Below are 18,812 nucleotides of genomic sequence, written 5' to 3' on the forward strand. Positions count from 1 at the left end.
AAATTTCTGCTACCGGTTCTCCGAACTGCTCAAAATTTCCGCTACTGGTTCTCCAGAACCTGTCAGAACCTGCTGGATTTCACCCCTGCTTTAGCTGTCTCAAGAGCCTTGGATTAAGGACATCTCCGTTCAAATATCTGCCCAAATTGCAATGCACATTAAAAAAGAACATATTTTTCTTACATGCGGTTGCAGCTGCCATCTTGATCTTTTTTGGCCCCCAGTGCCCTAGAAATATTGCTATATTTTAATAAATCTGCACTTTTTATGGGGTTTTTTTGAAAATTAAAGAGTGAGGAACATCTCTCCAGGAAATGTATATGAGTGAAGGCCCTTGCATAGCAAGAGGGCCTGATTTCAGAGCTGATTGGTTGTTGTGTTGAAATGATAATTATCACCAATTTAAAGGCATCTTTCCTGGGGTCTTTCCTCAGGTCTGACTCCCAATTTAATGTTTTAATTATAAATTTTTAATTTTGCACACACACAAAAGAGATTAAATGAAATCAAATTAAAATGATGTGTTTTGTATGGTCAGAATGGATTTGCCCTGAAAGAAAAATTTTGGGAGGAAATTTATATAGATACATACTGATAGCTGGAGGACTGAATATTACGGAATACATGTTACCTATGGAGTCTTTAGTGCTGTCTGGCTGTTTTCTTGCAGACATTTCATTCAATGAATATATTACCTAGTTTAGTGATAAGAAGAAATGCAAAAAAACAACCAAGTTCAAAGAGCACCAAGAAACCCCCCTCCCCAATTCAATCCTGAGCTATAAATATTCTCTTCTATTGCTAGAATACAGAATATAAAATAACAGAGTTGGAAGGGACCTTGCAAGTCTTCTAGTCCAATTGCACCCAAGCTGGAGACCTTATACCCATGATGGCGAACCTATGGCACGGGTGTCACAGGTGGCACATGGAGCCATATCAGTGGGCACGCAAGCATTGCTGTAGCTCAGCTCCATCGCACATGCGTGCACTGGCCAGCTTATTTTTGAGCCTTCTGGTCCCACCGGAAGTTGGGAAATGGGCTCTTTCTGGCCTCCAGAGAGCCTCTGGGTGGTGGTGGTGAAGGCTGTTTTCGCCCTCCCCAGGCTCCTAGAAAGCCTCTGGAGCCTGGGGAGGGTGAAAAACGAGCCTACCGGGCTTACCATGCCATCACATCCTAAAAGCGAGGGGGGGAGGCGCATGCGCAGGGGCGGGGCGCATTGAATTATGGGTGTGGTCACGCACGTGGGCTACCTCCCCGTGCTCCCCCCACTTTTGGCACGCGACAGCAAAAAGATTAGCCATCACTGCCTTATACCATTCCAGACAAATGGCTGTTCAATCCAGGGGTGAAATCCAGCAGGTTCTGACAGGTTCTGGAGAACCAGTAGCGGAAATTTTGAGTAGTTCAGAGAACCGGCAAATACCATCTCTGGCTGGCCCCAGAGTGGGGTGGGAATGGAGATTTTGCAATATCCTTCCCCCAGGAGTAGGGTGGGAATGGGGATTTTGCAGGATCCTTCTTCTGGAGTGGGGTGGGAATGGAGATTTTGCAATATCCTTCTCCTGCCACGCCCACCAAGCCACACCACGCCACGCCCACAGAACTGGTAGTAAAAAAAAATTGGATTTCACCACTGGTTCAATCTCTTCTTAAAAACCTGCCGTGTTGGATCATCCACAACTTCTGGAGACAAGCTGTTCCACTAATCAAGTGTACTGACTGTCAGGAAATTTCTCCTTAGTTCTAGTTTGAATCTCTCTTTGATAAGTTTCCATCCGTTAGTTCTTGTCTTGTCCTCAGGTACTTTGGAAAATAGGTTGTCATTATGGCAGCCTTTCAAATATATGTTATCTATGTTATCTATAAAGCTCAACACTGCATAGAGTTCAATTATCTGGGAAGCCATCTGGCTTCCATCATTCTTTGCTCATCCTATATGGTCAGACAACTTGCTTTAGATCCCACCAATTAAGTGATGTCATCTAGAGGGACCTAGGAAAAGGGCCTCCTCTATTGCACTGCCTGCCCCCTGAAGCAGCATCCTTTGCCCAGTGGTGAAATCCAAATCCGGATTGCCACCGGTTTGCTGTCCATGCATACGTGGTGCGTGCCAAAAGCACGCTGCACGTCTTTGCACAGTGCGTGTGAATCCACACTGTGTGCACGCACATGCACAGTGCACACCAAATGCATGCTTTACACAGAAAAAGACTTAAGGTAAGTAGAACAGCGAGGGGGGAACAGCTGTGCCACGCGATTTAGATTCGCTAGAAAGCAGGATTTCCTGCTTTCTAGCGAATATAAATCGCGTGGCACAGCTGATCATCGGAAATACCGGTTCAGACAAAGCGGTAACTATTTTTCCCTACCAGTTCGCCCGAACTGGTTGCTTTTATCACTACCGGTTTGCCCGGACTGGTGCGAACCGGTAGCATTTCACCCCTGCTTTTGTCCCTCACTCTTCCTGCCTTCAAGCATGCCTTAAACATGTGATTCTTCCTTCAGGCCTTTGGTTGGGGTGCCTAGTGAACTCTTTGAAGTTTGGGAGTGACTGGACTTTTTTTTTTTTAAAAAAAATGTTCCCAGGGGTAATTATATGGATTAATGTTTAATATTATGAGACTGTTTCTAACTTGGTGAAGCTATCTGGAATCAGTTTTGGGACTGGGCAGTCTAGAAGATGGATGGATGGATGGATGGATGAAGGAAGGAAGGAAAGAAAGAAGGAAGGAAGGAAGGAAGGAAGGAAGGAAGGAAGGAAGGAAGGAAGGAAGGAAGGAAGGAAAGAAGGAAGGGGTGATTGATCTGATCTCTTTCTGTGATCTTTAAGTGGGTAATTAAGGTATGTCTCTTGTGTTTGATTCAAAGGAATCCAGCTGGCAGCATCCATGAGGTTGATAAAAAGAGCAAGATGGTAGATGCTTTCTTTGCTTTAATAAATAATTTCTCATTCAAAAATTGCTCTTGCTGCATGTCCTGTAGAGAAATATGGTTGGATTCCCTCAATGAATTCATCCTAGATGACAAATCTTTAGGTAATGGTGCTCCAGGCTTATTTCAAAGCCTTTGAAACTCAGTCAAATGGGCAGGTTTCCAACCTTTAAACCCCACCAATCCATCTATCCTTCTGTATGCAAAAAAAAACCCAAATCAAGTCCTGTCTTAGATCTAAAATAAATTTTTACTTTTTGGCTATCCTCATATTTTCTTTCTGAGAACTTGGAAGGCAGATGTTACATGGGATTTTTCTCTCCTAAATACCATATAAGAAGCAAAATATACTCTACCTTGGAAATCTTAGATGGATTTTTTTTTAACTTCCACAATCTTTCCATTTTATTTTAAATTGGTTTTGTCTAGCTCTCAACCACCAGCATTTCTTCTGTTTTATCAGGGATTAAATTCCACCTTGTGCTGGTGCCGAGACTTATTTTTGACGTCTCAAATTTGTCTGTTTTATTTAAATAATTTATATCTGCTTATTTACTTATATATGCTTATTTCACAACAGTGATTCTAGGTGGCGAACAAAATTTAAAATAAAATTACACATCTGAACCCTAATAGGTATCTAACTATTTAAACCACTTTACATCAGGTTGGCCTCTTTTTGATGTTGCTGGGTGGATGAGAGATTATTGCCCCTGAGTTAGAAACATTTTCCTGACTAGATTATATATCCCTCATCAGCAGAGCTACAGCTGTTTTGGAAATCTGTGGCCTCACAGAGATTGAAAAGACCCAACTTGCTTAAAGAGAAGCTGGAGAGAAGGAGGATGGAATGATTGGTCAGAATAGCAGTTAAAATGTTGGATTAGGACCAAGGAGACCCAGATTTAAATCCATCTCTAGACAAGGAAGCTTATTGGATTGGTTGAGGGCAGGGGTGAAATTCAGCCGGTTCTATCCGGCTTGGGAGAACTGGTAGCAGCGGCTGCGGGAGGCCCCGCCCACCCACGCGGACATAATGACATCGCTTTTTTGCGACATTTTAAGCCTCTGCACATGCGCAGAAGGCTTTGCACATGTGCAGACGGTGGCACGCACACATTGGCAAACTGGTAGGGAAGGTAAGTGAATTTCACCCCTGGTTGAGGGCAATAGTGTAAGCCCAAAGTATTTTATAGGTTTGCTGCTAGAATGAAAATTGAAATAGGGTGGTGTGTGTGTGTGTGTGTGTGTGTGTGTGTGTGTGTATACACATACTGTCTTGGGGTCCTGGAAGATAAGTGAAGTACAAACCTAGTATACTGTCCCCCAGATATGTGGACTTTGGCAAAGTTTATGGACATTCCATATTGGGAAAGAATAATCCACAAAAATATTGTGTGTATATGTGTGTTTGTGTCTGTGTCTGTGTCCTGGAATATACTGTATTCCCTAGGTGTACACAACAAACAAACACACACACACACTCACTCACACACACACACACACACACACACACACACACACACACACAGGTTGAAGCTGAAGGTTGGTGATAGCAAAGAGACATGAGATCTCTTTGATTTTTGCTTATTTTTGGCTCCTGACCCTGATTTAATATTTCCCATTGATAGATTGCCTTTTATAGAAAATAAATTGCACATTGTGGCCTTAGGTTTTCCAAATCTCATATTACTTTCTTGATCCCAGTGTCCCTGTAACTTTTGTTATATCCTCGGGAGCAGTAGTTGTTCAAGACTGGATCCTTGCAGAGACAAAATAATACTGTTGAAAAAGTGCAACATACAATAACTAAACAATGGTAGATTTGGTACATACGTAATAAAGCCGTACACTTCGAAGTTGAAATAGAATCAGGTGATAGTTGGTTTTTAATTGTGTTAATTGAGACCCTGGAAAGTGTGCAGAGAATAGCAACAAGTATGGTAAAGAGTCAACGGGCTAAATTGTATAACAAATGGTTGAAAAAGCTAGGTGTGACTAGCCTAACGAAGAGAACTATTGGCAGGGATAGTGGGGGAGAGATGGTAACTGTCTTCCAATATTTGAGGGGATTTTCCAAAGCACCAGAGGCAGGTGTGGTATTCAGCCAGTTTGCACCTATTCGGGAGAACCGGTTGTTAACTTTCTAAACTGTTCGGAGAACCGGTTGTTGGAAGAAATCTTTTTTTTTTTTTTTACAGGGCTAATCCTGCAAGGAAGGCAGGAAGGAAATATTCTGGTGTTGTTTCTAGCCTAATCTTTATTGCCCTGCTTACAGAAACTGCCTCTCTGGTTAACCCTTATTACATTGTAACAGCTAAGGCGAAACACCTGTTGACCTGAGTGATGTTGAGTTGGCCATGCCCACATGGTCACATGACCACCAAGCCATGCCCACCCAGCTGGTCATTAGGACAGAGAACCGGTTGTTAATGAATCCCACCACTGACCAGAGGGTAGGACAAGAAGTAATGGGTGGAAGTTTGTTAAGGAGAGATCCAGCCTAGAGTTCAGGACAAATTTCCTGACATTGAGAACAATTATCAATAGAACAATTTGCCTCTCAGAGTTGTGGATGCTCCATTACTGGATGTTTTCAAAAATAGACTGGACAACTTTTTGACCGGGATAGTATAAGGTCTCCTGCCTTGAACAGGAGATTGGACTAGAAGACCTACAAGATCCTTCAATCTTACAATTCTGCATTCTATGATTCTATGAATTTCCAATATTTTAACTCAACACTTTTTTTCCCTTTTGCAGACGGAAGACAGCTACAATTCCGGGAGCCCTTCCAAAGGAATCTTCTCAAAGGGGCTCCAGAACCGACCTTCCAGTCCATCTTCTGCTCCTGTCAAGTCTAAACATAGTCCAGGCTCACCCAAAACGGTGTTTCCCTTCCCGTATCAGGAATCACCACCTCGATCCCCTCGACGCATGAGCTTCAGTGGGATTTTTAGGTCGTCTTCAAAAGACTCTTCCTCCTCTGGCTCTAACCCTTCCACCTCCCCCGGAGGAATAAAGTTCTTCTCCAGATCAAGAAAAAGTAAGGCATTGATCCTATTTTTCCCATAAGAGCTTTGCTCTGGTTCCTTTGCCTGCTGTATGAAAATAGAGGAAAACAGATGTGCAATAGTTTGTATTCTGAATCTGAGCCTCTTGATTTAATGGGTGGGGTCCTGCTCTTGTCGTCAGTAGAAATGTACATTTTGTGTACGTGTTTGAAATGGTTGAGGTGGACCAGCATCACTCTGCTGCGATTGGGGACAACCTGTGCAAGAAACTGTGCTGACTCTTGCAAACAATCTTGGAACTTTGCTCCTCAATTTCTATTCCTCCCTTCCTCCTTTTCCCTCTTTCTGTACAAAGGCACAAAGGATCAGGACCATACATTAAATTGTGATTCAGTAGAATTATTGCTCAAGTCTATACACGAAGCTCAAGTCAACTAAAGTTCAGTACTAAATTGGTTCCAGATAAGGGTCAGTGGAATTTAAGAGGGGTTGGAATTGGATCATTGTGGAGATGTAACAATTCTAAGCTGGTGGCATGTTTAACTCCACCACCACCAAGCTCTGCCTGTTTTTCTCCTACATCTTGTAATTTTATCAACAAATACGTATAAAAGCTGAGGTGATATTGAATTTCTGGCCTATTGAATCCTTGATTAGTATCCAGTGGTCTGACCTTAATGGGTGCAGTATGGATTAAGCAATGTTTCCCAGAAGTTTATAATGACTACTAATTATGATAGCTGCATGCTATTTCTGGGTCAGACTTAGCATATCGTGCCTCTAGGTAGCAATGCAGTTAGTCCTCAACTGGTGACCATCACGAAGTCCAGAATTTCAATTGCTAAGCAAGGCGATTGTTAAGTGAGTCGCGTCCAATTTTACATATTTCTTTTGCCACAGTTGTTAAGCAAATCACTGCAATTGTTAAGTGAATCACCTGGCCATTAAGTGAATCTGCCTTCTCCCATTGACTTTGCTTGTCAGAAACCAGCTGGAAAGGTTGCAAATATTGATTATATGATCCTGGAGATGCAGCAATGGTCATAAATGCACTGCTGACTTATTTATTATTTATTTTATTTATTTATTTTATCGCATTTCTATGCCGCCCAACTCCCAAGGGACTCTGGGCGGCTTACAACAGAGAATAAAACAATGCAACAATATCCCATACAAAAGTTAAAAGAAGACATTAAAACATTAAAACATTAAAATGTTAAAACACATACACTCCAATTTGTGCCCGGGTCTCGCAAGATCACTATAACGAGATCAACGGCCCCAGGCCTGCCAGAAGAGCCAGGTCTTCATCACTTTCCGGAAGGCCAATAGGGTGGGGGCGGTCCAGACTTCAGGAGGTAATTGGTTCCAGAGAGCCGGGGCAGCCACAGAGAAGGCCCTCCCCAGCCGACATTGTTTAGCTGACGGGACCCGGAGGAGACTGACTGTGGGATCTTACCGGTCGCTGGGAGCTATGTGGTAGAAGGCGGTCTCGAACATAGCCTGGTCCTGAGCCATGTAGGGCTTTAAAGGTAATAATCAACACCTTGAATTGCACCCAGAGACCAAAAGGGAGCCAGTGCAGCTCGCGGAAAATTGGTGTAATGTGGGTGTATCTAGGTGCACCCACTATAACTCGCGCGGCTGCATTCTGGACCAACTGTAGTCTCCGAACACTTTTCAAGGGTAGCCCCATGTAGAGCGCGTTGCACTAGAACGACACCCAAATTGCGAGCCCGTTCTGAAGGGGGCACTTTCTCTCCCCCCAGAACCAAGGATGGACAATTAGGGGGCAATACCCAGAGCCATTCGATCTTGTCTGGGTTAAATCTGAACCTGTTGACTCCCATCCAGATCCTCACAGCCTCCAGGCACCGGCACATCACATCTACCTCCTCACTGAACCGACGAGGGGTGGAGATATACAGCTCGGTGTCATCAGCATATTGCTGATATCCCACCCCATGTCGTCAGATGATTTCACCCAGTGGTTTCATGTAGATGTTAAATAGGAGGGGAGAGAGGACCAAGCCCTGAGGCACCCCAAGACGAGGGGCCTAGGGGACGACTTCTGTCCTCCTACCAGTACCGACTGTGATCGACCAGAGAGATAGGAGGCAAACCACCGCAACACGGTGCCTCCCACTCCCAGCTCTCTTAGTCGCCCCAGAAGGATACCATGGTCAATGGTATTGAAAGCCGCTGAGAGGTCAAGTAGCACCAAGATAGAGGAATGACCCCTATCTCGGGCTCGCCAGAGATCATCCATCAGTATGACCAAGGCAGACTTGTCAAATGCCTGAATTTTGATCATGTAACTGAGAGGTTGCTGCAATGACTGTAAGTGTGGAGACCCTTCATAAGTCATTTTTTTCACTGTTGCTGTAACTTTGAATGGTTGCAAAATGAAAGGTTATAAGTCAAGGACTACCTGTGTTTAGGGAACCATGCATTTGCCATAGGACATGTTATCTTCAATGGTCCAATGCTGACCCCAAACCTGCAGTGATGTGAGTATCAGAGAACCCAGCATTGGCTAGTATGCATATCCAAGGGGATTTTTTTCCCCCTGTTGTTTATGTTCTTCATTGTAAATACTTGCTGCCTCCTTTGCCCTCCAACTTTGAGTTTGATATTCATTCACTTGACATTTCCAGACTAAAAGCATTTGGAATCTACTATTGATAAGAGCAAAACAGAGGAGGAGGGTGATGGATTTACAGCCCTTTGCAAGGCTTGCAAATCCATTGCATTGTAGTATGGCAGGGCATGTTGGCAGAAAAGAGCTGTGGTTCTCATATTGTCTTATGTGTTACTTCTACACTTGGGTTACACCTCCAAAAAAAGCCCAGGATAAATTTTGCTGGATTAGGTTGGTCTTTAATCAGATGCATGTTGGCTTCCTTTCCTGGTTATTCAAAGAGAAAGGTTTCTGGATTAGGGAGGACTTTAATTTTTAAACACGAGCTTCCAATCTTAGTTTGTCTGGTTTGGTTCTGCAACCCGGCAAGACAGACACAGACTTCAGAGGATAATTAGAACTGCAGGAAAAACAATTACTACCAACCTGCCTTCCGTTGAGGTCCTGGATACTGCACGAGTCAAAAAGAGGGCTGTGAAAATATCTACAGACCCCTCGCATCCTGGACATAAACTGTTTCAACTCCTACCCTCAAAATGACCAGAACTAGACACAAGAATAGTTTTTCCTCAAATGCCATCATAAGTAATTCCCTCAACACTGCATTAGTATTACTATTAATCTTCGCATCGTTCCTATCACCCATCTCCTCCCACTTATGACTATATGACTGTAACCTTGTTGCTGGTATCCTTACGATTTATATTGATTGTTTCCTAGTATGATTTGACTGTTTATTTCTACCCTATGACTATCATTAAGTGTTGTACCTTATGATTCTTAATGAATGTATCTTGTCTTTTTATGTACACTGAGAGCATATGCACCAAAGACAAATTCCGTGTGTGTCCAATCACACTTGGCCAATAAAGAATTGTATTATATTGTATTAGGTTGCTTTAGACCCCAGAGAATTAGCATCAGTTAGAACAGACCAGCTTTTCTAAATCTGATTCCTTAAAATGTATTTGTTTATTTGAAAAAATATTGAATGGACAGCCACTTTAAACAACTCTGAGTGGCTACAATAGCTTTAGTTTAGTGCATATCCAGAGAGATACAGATTGAGAGAACCTTAAGCAGTTTAAATAATTATGTCTGTAACTTAATCAAAAAAACTATTTTGCATGATCAAACCTGGAATGGAAGGAAGATGCAAACATTCTATATTTATAGAGCTTCTGATTAATCACCACGCCAGATACAAAGCACTTAAGGAGACAAATGTAAGAATAGTAAGAAGAGCAGAATAAATTCTGCAATATGAATTTATTTGGATTGTACCTGGCTGCAGTAGAGTAAGGGCAATTGGGCCTGTAGGATGATAGCAACCCAGTGCCAAATTCTCTCTCCCGAGATTGAGGGGGAGAGAGAGAGAAACCATCCTCTCCCATCTCGTGGTGCTATCATTACAACCTTACACTGCATAGATGATGTTAAGTAGTTTGGTAATGAAAGGTCTGCAAGAAAATAGGTTGGGCTTGGAAAGTTAGAGTTTAAAATCTGCAAAGCCACTGATTCCTAGTGGTGACTTCCAGCTTCCAACCAGCATAGAATTATGAACATATTTCATAGATTATAATAAGCAAGATGGCTCAAGGGTATGGCTATAAAGTGACTTTTTTCCATATCTTCTGAATGACGGACAATTCTTCAAACAGAAGTTTAATATGGTCTGCTCTTCAGATTTACACCTTAAGATGGTGCTGTTTCTTGCATGTTCCTGTTTTCTGTTGATCAGGTTCTGGCTTCTAAACTACTATGCTTATGGGAGACTCCTACAGGACATTCAGAACTCCGCTCTCCTTGGCATTTGATACAGAAGTCAGAGGTCCTAGGTGCTCTCTGGTTGTTTTCTTGCAAACATTTCATTACCCAAACTAGGTAAACATCATCTAGTGCTAATCCTAAACTCAGAGAGCACCAAGGATGCCTCATTTCATCCCTGAGCTACAGAAATTAAGGAGCTTTTTCAAAAGGCAACTGGACTTCGTTCTACCTTAGGAAAAACGAAGTTGAGTTGTCTTTTGAAAAAGCACCTTTGGGACAACCATGACCTGGATGACTGACAATCTCCATAGACTTATAAATTGTCCTTTAATGATTCAGAAGTCAAGTTGATGCTTCAGTCCAGTGGTGGGTTCCTCCCGGTTCGGTCCGGTTCCGCCAAGCCGGTAGCGGTGACGCTATGACCTCACCAAACCGGTTCTCTCCCCCCCCCCGCCCTCCCACCCCTCCCACGTTATTCTTCCCTTTTATTTGGTCCCACCCCCAATCTATTTGCTGCCTCCTGAGTCCCAGCTGATGACTAGAGGGAAAAAACTGTTTAAACTCTTGCGGAGGGGCTTCAAAGGGCCGTCCTACAGCTGATCAGTGTTAAAAGCAAACAAATGAGTTGGGTCGTAAGTGCGAGGACTGGTCGTAAGTGTGAGGACCTTCCAGAAATAACAACAGCTACACACGCCCGCCTAGTCACATGATCTCCAAGCCACACCCACAAAATAAGCCACGCCCACAGAACCGGTAGTAAAAAAATTTAGAACCCACCCCTGCTTCAGTCCCTGTTCAAGAATCTTTGTAAACGTTAGTCTCTAATAGGAACACAAAACCATATTCCACTAAGTAAAATTAATATCTATGGGGAAAGATTGAAGATTAGTTTATCCATATGTTTGTTTATTACCCAGATGCTTCTCATGGATAAATAGGGGAAATCTCTACCCCACAGTTGGCGTTTGGAAACAGTAGAGGAAGGTTTCAAATGGAACCAAGATGCTGTATTTGCTTTCAATAATTTGTTTCATCAATTTCAGAGAGCTTTTCCCAAACATGATACCTTGCAGACATTCTGGGGCTGTAAAAAAAATCCAGAATACATAGCCAACGAGGCCAGTTTAAAATCCAGTCATTGAGTTAGATTATCATTGTGTGTGAATATTTGCAAAGATCAAAAGATTGCAAAATTCAGCCTGTTATCAAAGCATTTTTTTAAAGACTCTGGATTTCTTCCAACAAAATCCAATTCTTTCTCATTTAATAAAATTAATGTTTTCCACTTTATTTGGCTAAGATAAAATGACATAGTAAGCTTCTCTTCCCTAGGGACCAAGGAAACAAAAGTATGATTTTAAACATGTTTAGATTAATTTTGGAGTTTTTCTAGGCTAGTTCAGGCATTTCATATAATAACATTTGATTATAAAATATTTAAAAAACCCATTATTTAAAGAGCAAAATAGGTGGAGACCAAAGTTTATTCCTGATGAAATCTGTAGGTAGCGAGATTATCCACAGTCTCCGAGTCAACTTATTTTTAAAAATATTGATTACTTTTATTACATATCAATGCATTATTGAATAAAACATGATGGCAAGATCCTGAACTTATCCAACAGAAAATACAAACAAAAAAACCCAAGGTAGTCGAAAGGGGAAAATTTGGAACTTAAATAGTATTTTCAAATTTGATTTTAATCCCTTCAGATATTTGATTTTCTTTCAAAATTTAAGCCTGACAGTGTCTTATAATGCTAGCAGTGGCAATGATGGTTAATAAAATTCAGTAGTGGAATACCAGTAGTGGAATTCAATTTTTTTTTACTACCAGTTCTGTGGGCATGGCTTGGTGGGCATGGCAGGGAAAGGATACTGCAAAATCTCCATTCCCACCCCACTCCAGGGGAAGGATACTGCAAAATCCCCATTCCCTCCCCACTCTTGGGGGAAGGGTATTGCAAAATCTCCATTCCCACCCCACTCTGGGGCCAGCCAGAGATGGTATTTGCCGGTTCTCCGAACTACTCAAAATTTCACCTACCAGTTCTCGAGAACCTGTCAGAACCTGCTGAATAGCACGCCTGATAAATACCAAATCATGCTGAAATACAATAGCTTGTGATCAGAAATAGAATTATGTGTAGGAATATCCAGGGTAAGAGCATGGAAAAGACTAGAAAATTGTCTGCTCAGGAAACATTTATCAGAGAAGGTGGAACATATTTCAGATAGTCTTCAAATAGTCCTTGACTTACAGGAGGGGAGGGAAGGGAGGAGAGGAGGGAGAGGAGAGGAGGGGGAGAGAAATGGATGGATGGATGATTTGGTATTTAAGCTACCTTTAAGAATTTTAATATTGCTTTGCATTGGGGACCCAGTGCCTCATGATCATGATGATGCTGTCTTTTCCAGGCTTACAAGATTCTGTTACATGACAGTTTGGCTTAGTAATTATTGCACCAGGCTGGAAACCAGGACATTGTGAGTTCTAGTTTGACCTTAGGCTTTGAAAGCCAGCTGGATGGCTTTGGGACAGTCACTCTCAGCTCAACCCACCTAATAGGGTTGTTGTGGGGAAAATAGGAGCAAGGATTATTAGGTATGCTCATCGTGTCTGTGTGTGTGTGTGTGTGTGTGTGTGTGTGTGTGAGAGAGAGAGAGAGAGAGAGAGAGAGAGAGAGAGAGAGAGAGAGTGAGTGAGTATGTGTATGTGTGTTAAGATTCTCTCTCTCTCTCTCTCTCTTTCTGTCTATCTTTCAGCCCTGATGAGGCTGATAGGTTGGGAGAGCAAATAATATTAGAGCTGATTTTAAAATAATGCAAAGATATTGTGTGTAAGCATTCTCAAAAAAAAAAAAATATTTGAAAGAAATACAATAAATATAACTTAAAAATTAAATTACTCTCTTCGTGGCTTACCAGCCATGAAGGTTTAATGAGTTTTATGGTAAGTTGAGCAATATTGTGAAGATAAAAGGGGAAAAGATGTAGGAATCATTTGCTTACTTGGTAGGTTGAAACAAAGGTAGTCCTTGTTTAGTGACTGCTTCATTTAGTGACCATTTGCTGTTACGATGGTGAAGAAAAAGTAACTTTGCAGATTTACAACTGTCATAATCTGTAAAGGAAAAGAAACCGAAGGAAGATCGTAAGGACAGTCACAGTTTTCTCTTAGCAACCACTTATCTTAATGACCAAGTTGCTGGTCCCAGTTGTGGGCGTTAAACAAGGACAACCTGTATTGTGCTAAGCTATATGTGATTTTACCTGTGGTTTGTGGAATAATAACAATAGCACTTAGACTTATATACTGCTTCACAATGCTTTACAGCCCTCCCTAAGCGGTTTACAGAGTCAGCCTATTGCCCCCAACAATCTGGGTCCTTATTTTACCCACCTCGGAAGGATGGAAGGCTGAGTCAACCTTGAGCCTGGTGACAATCGAACTGCCAAATGTCTGGCAGTCGGCAGTCAGCAGTCAGTAGAAGTAGCCTGCAGTACTGCACCCTAACCACTGCACCACCACGGCTCTTAATAAGCCACAGTTATTGGTTTCACCCATTGCAGAAAGCCAAAATGAAAGTATCCTTAGGCTGGCCTCATGGGATGTGTCAACTGCAGTGATTCACTTAACAACCGATCCAGAAAGGAGTCCCTTTCTGGATCGGGACTCCTTACGCACAGTCACTCAGGCACTCGTCATTTCCCGCCTGGACTACTGCAATGCTCTCTACATGGGGCTCCCCTTGAGGAGCACCCGGAGGCTCCAACTGGTGCAGAATGCGGCCGCGCGGGGGATTATGGGAGCGAGGGGGCGCTCCCATGTGACACCTCTCCTGCATGAGCTGCATTGGCTTCCAGTGGTCTTCCGGGTGCGCTTCAAGGTGTTGATTACCACCTTTAAAGCGCTCCATGGCATAGGACCTGGATATTTGCGGGACCGCCTTCTACTGCCGATAGCTTCCCACCGACCAGTACACTCCCACAGAGAGGAACTCCTCAGGGTGCCATCAGCCAGGCAATGTCGGCTGGCGACCCCCAGGGAGAGGGCCTTCTCTGTGGCAGCTCCTGCCCTCTGGCACAATTTGCCTCCGGAGATCTGAAGGATATCGGATCTCCGGGTCTTTCACCGTGCCCTGAAAACTTTTCTTTTCATCAAGCAGGGCTGGTGTGAACCCCCCCCTCTTTTTTAGTCTTTTTTAGTTTTTTAGCTTTTAATTTGTCAATGGATTTTAATTCGAATTGTTTTAAATTTGGGCCAAAGTATGTAATTCTTTTAATAATTTTAAATTTTGTATTGTTATGTGTTTTAGTTCTGGCTGTGCACCGCCCTGAGTCCACTAGGAGAAGGGCAGTATACAAATTGAATAAAATAAATAAATAAATAAATAAACAACTGTGACAAGAAAGGTTGTAAAATGGGGTAAAACTCACTTAATAACTGTGCCACTTAGCAATAGAAATTTTGGGCTCAATCTTAAATTGAGGACCACCTGTAAAGTATAAGGAGAAGACTGTACCACTGAGAGGATCTTCAGAGCACCCTTTACGAAATGCGAGTGTAGAGGATCTAAACAGCTTCTATTAGTAGCTAGTCTTGTAGTAATGGTAGCAATAATATTTCCAAGAGTGAGGAAGGGAGGAACTCTTAATATTGGGATTGGGTCCAGCTCTATTAGGCTAAACTATGGAGGAGGAAAACGAGGAGGAGGACGAGGAGGACAAACAAGAAGGAGGAGAAGGACGAGAGGAGGAGGAGGAGGAGGAGGAGGAGGAGGAGTCAAGACATGCCCACTGGGAATTAAGCTGACTGAAAAGACATCCATCTTGCAAGTGATTCAGAAACAAGGAAAGCAGGATTCAAACTGAATCCCGCTGATTTTTCCATGTGGACTTTTTCCTATAATCTGCCTAAGATTTGTTTTGGCTAGAACAGATTAATTTTAAATCACTGAAGGAGCATTGTTCTAAGGTTGAAAAAATAATCTGCTTGAGATCTGTGTAACTTGTATTTTTGCAGTTGTGTTTTCTTTTCTTTTCTTTTTTCTTTTAAACTGAAGCACTTATCGATCCTTCTGAGGAGACAAAGACTTGTAAATATTTTCAGCATGCCTCCACCCTCAATTAAATGTCCTTCTTCTCACCTTCTTCATTAGCTACACCATACTGCCCAATTTCCCTCCCATCTCCTGGCTAATTTTACATTCATCACTACCTGAAATTGGAGCTGATTCCAGGAGACGTCATCTCACCTCTGATTGAAAAATCAGTTTTCCAGAGGATATAGCTGGATAATTGGGACATGGCCTCAGGGAGATTTGTCAGGCTTTCTTTCTTTCTTTCTTTCTTTCTTTCTTTCTTTCTTTCTTTCTTTCTTTCTTTCTTTCTTTCTTTCTTTCTTTCTTTCTTTCTCTTTCTTTCTTTCTTTCTCCCATCCTTGTGTTTGTTTGTTTGTTTGTTTTCATCCATTTTGGCATCAACTCAAGGTCAGCAAGGCAGAGCAAAACAATATAATGGAAAGCAGAAAAAGAAATAGAGAGCGAGATGGTGCATCCAGCCAATACTGCCAGAAGACATAGACTTATCCAACAAGAAGCCGAATCACTGTATAGATAGTCCTCGGTTTACCACCATTCGTTTAGTGACCGTTCCAACAGCACTGAAAAAAGAGACTTATGATCATTTTTTACACTTACAACTATTTCAGCATCCCCATGATCACATGATCAAAATTCAGGTGCTTGGCAACTGTCTCATATTTATGACGGTTGCATTGTCCCGGGGCCATTTGTTCCAGTTTTGTGACCTTCTGACGAGCAAGGTCAACGGAGAAGCTGCTAACTTAACAACCACGTTATCAACTTAACAACTGCAGTGATCCACTTAAGAACTTTGGCAAGAAAGGTTGTAAAATGGGGCAAAATTCACTTAACAACTGCCATGCTTAGCAACAGAAATGTTGAGTTTGATTGTGGTTGTAACTTGGGGACTACCTGGAGTCAAGACCCAGGAAGACAGCTAGGCCTTTAAGGCTCTCCGGAACTCCGTTAGGATGGGAACCAGCAGATCTCAAAGGGCAGGCATTGCAGTCAAGAAGGTCCCAAGACATGACATTGTTAGTCAAAAAGACCTGGAATCAGGGGTGGGTTCTAAATTTTTTTACTACCGATTCTGTGGGTGTGGCTTATTTTGTGGGCATAGTTTGATGTTCATGTGACAATTCTTTAGGATTTAGCAGAGGTACTGGTCTACCAGGCTTTTAACTGTTTACAGAGCTGTACCGGTCCACCCATTTGTTCTTGGAGCATTCCGGCCTACCCATTTGTTTTTGGAGGCACCAGTCTACCCATTTGTTTTTGGAGCACACTGGTCTACCACCGCACTGCCTTTTAACACTGATCAGCTGTAAGGCGGCCCTTTGAAGCCCCACGGCAAGAGTTTAAACAGTTTTTTTTTCCTTCTAGCTGATCAGCTGGGACTCGGGAGGCAGCGAATAGACTGGGGGCGGGGCCAATTAAAAGGTAAGAATAATGCAGGTGGGCGGGGGTCCCCAGCTCCCGAACAAAGAGAACCGGTTCGGTGACATCATATCCTCACCATTACCGGCTGGGCCGAACCGGGAGGAACCCACCACTGCCTGGAATGTGCCAACTCTACCAGCCTTTAGTGGCTGGGCAGACACCATGGATGTTAGGTGGTTCCTATAAATAACCTGGCCTTATACCACGTAGGCTTTATGGTCACAACCAGCAGCTTGAGTTGCACTCAGAATCATAGCAATAACCAATGCAGTTTATGACGGCAGAGAGACCGTAGGATGTTGAAACTGGGCTCTCTCCATCTTCAGTTTCTGGAGCTGTGGTGGCGCAGTGCTTAGAATGCAGTATTAACTCTGCTCCTTGCCAGGAGTTCGATCCTGACTAGCTCAAGGTTGACTCAGCCTTCCATCCTTCCGCGGTGGGTAAAATGAGGAGCCAGATTGTTGGGGGCAATAGGCTGACTCTGTAAACAGTTTAGAGAGGGCTGTAAAAGCACTGTAAAGCGGTATATAAGTCTAAGTGCTATTGCTATTCTGCAGCTAGCTAGCTTTGGTGTTTGGTTGGATGTACAGGGCTATAAGTATGGTCTTGGCCAAAGTCCACCTACACAATATATAATTTGAAGGTGTCAACCTTGGGTAGCTTTCATAGAAAGGACAGTGCTTAAACAAATGGTCACAAGTCAAGGACTACCTGCAGCCCCCTTTGTTTTTCCTCCAAATGTTACAGTTTCATGTCCCAAAGACCAGGATAAGGTACTGGCCCCTGTTCCTACTTGTTATTCCATGATTCACTTTCTAAATATTTTCCCCAAGGGACAACACCCATGAGTGACCCAGCTGTGGAGTTTTATCTCCTTTGCTATTTTCTCCCTTGTCAAATTGGGGAATGAAATCCAAGCATTGCAGAAAGCTCCAACTTTTTGACCCAAATGCCAAACGCCTATTTTATTATGATGGAAAATCTGTCATTTCTCTTCCCCACCATCCTCCTGTTTTCTATTGCTGTCATTTGAGGGAGTTGGAGTATAGATGGAAAATTTGGGGAAAAAGTTTTCTTCTTGGCCAGTGTCTCAACCTTGACAGCTTGAAAGCGTATGGACTTCAACTCCCAACATTCCTCAGCCAAAATGAACCGGTGTAATCTTTCAGAGTACTGCCCAGAAGTTGCATTATGCATAGATTCAGAATTTGTGGTCCTTGGATGCTGCATCTGTTTTAAATGGATGTTAACCTGGATGCTAGCACCCAAATTTTGATCACGTAACTGTAGGGATGCTATGATAGTTGTAAGCACGAGAACCGGTCGTAAAATCATTTTTTCCAGTGCCGTTGTAACTTAAAATGGGTTCTATGGCCATAAATCAAGGACTATCTTTGTATACTTAACTTTTTTTCTGGACAAATAATCTTTTGGACAGTGATATTAATGAGATTATTGATTTGCCTCATAATTGGCGGAAAAGCTGCCATCAGAGCCCAGGATGCTAAACTCTGAGAACAGAAATTTTAGCTATGCTTCCGAAGACTTTTGAGTCAAACAGCAGGTCACTGAGGTTTCCAAATTAGATCATGTCAAACTCAAGGAAGCAAAAGGTATTTTTGAACAGCTGCTATAGAACAAGCTGGTGGATCAGCCTAAGGTTGAGCAGATCAGCTTAAGGATCCTGATTCTTTCTCCTTTGCCTTCCTAATTGCTTGGGCCTTCACTGCCCTTGAGAACTTGAGTGCAAGTGCAGCACTTTTTATCTGCCAAAATATTTTTCTGAGCTTCCTGCCAAACACTCTGGCCCCCTGGTGCAGCCTTCTATAGAATGGCGGTTTGCAGGCACACTGGAATGAGAAATAGGAATGACCCAGCCACTGGATAATCCTGTTAGGAGGAACAAGTCATGAATATCCCTCAGC

At 42.7% G+C, this 18,812-nt stretch overlaps 1 protein-coding gene across 5 annotated transcripts in view; it reads left to right on the plus strand.

The window, feature by feature from the left end:
- The window catches only part of PRKAG2 (protein kinase AMP-activated non-catalytic subunit gamma 2), a 238,371-nt gene that overhangs the window by 92,757 nt on the left and 126,802 nt on the right, over positions 1-18,812 (plus strand). For all 5 annotated transcript variants that reach the window (XM_060683390.2, XM_087893091.1, XM_087893090.1 and 2 more), the window contains one exon: positions 5,699-5,981. In XM_060683390.2, the coding sequence (XP_060539373.1) occupies positions 5,699-5,981 (283 nt within the window). The remainder of the gene's footprint in view (positions 1-5,698; positions 5,982-18,812) is intronic.

The sequence above is a fragment of the Pantherophis guttatus genome, chromosome 4 (genome assembly GCF_059756535.1).
Source record: "Pantherophis guttatus breed Tessera chromosome 4, ASM5975653v1, whole genome shotgun sequence".
NCBI classification, from domain to species: domain Eukaryota; kingdom Metazoa; phylum Chordata; class Lepidosauria; order Squamata; family Colubridae; genus Pantherophis; species Pantherophis guttatus.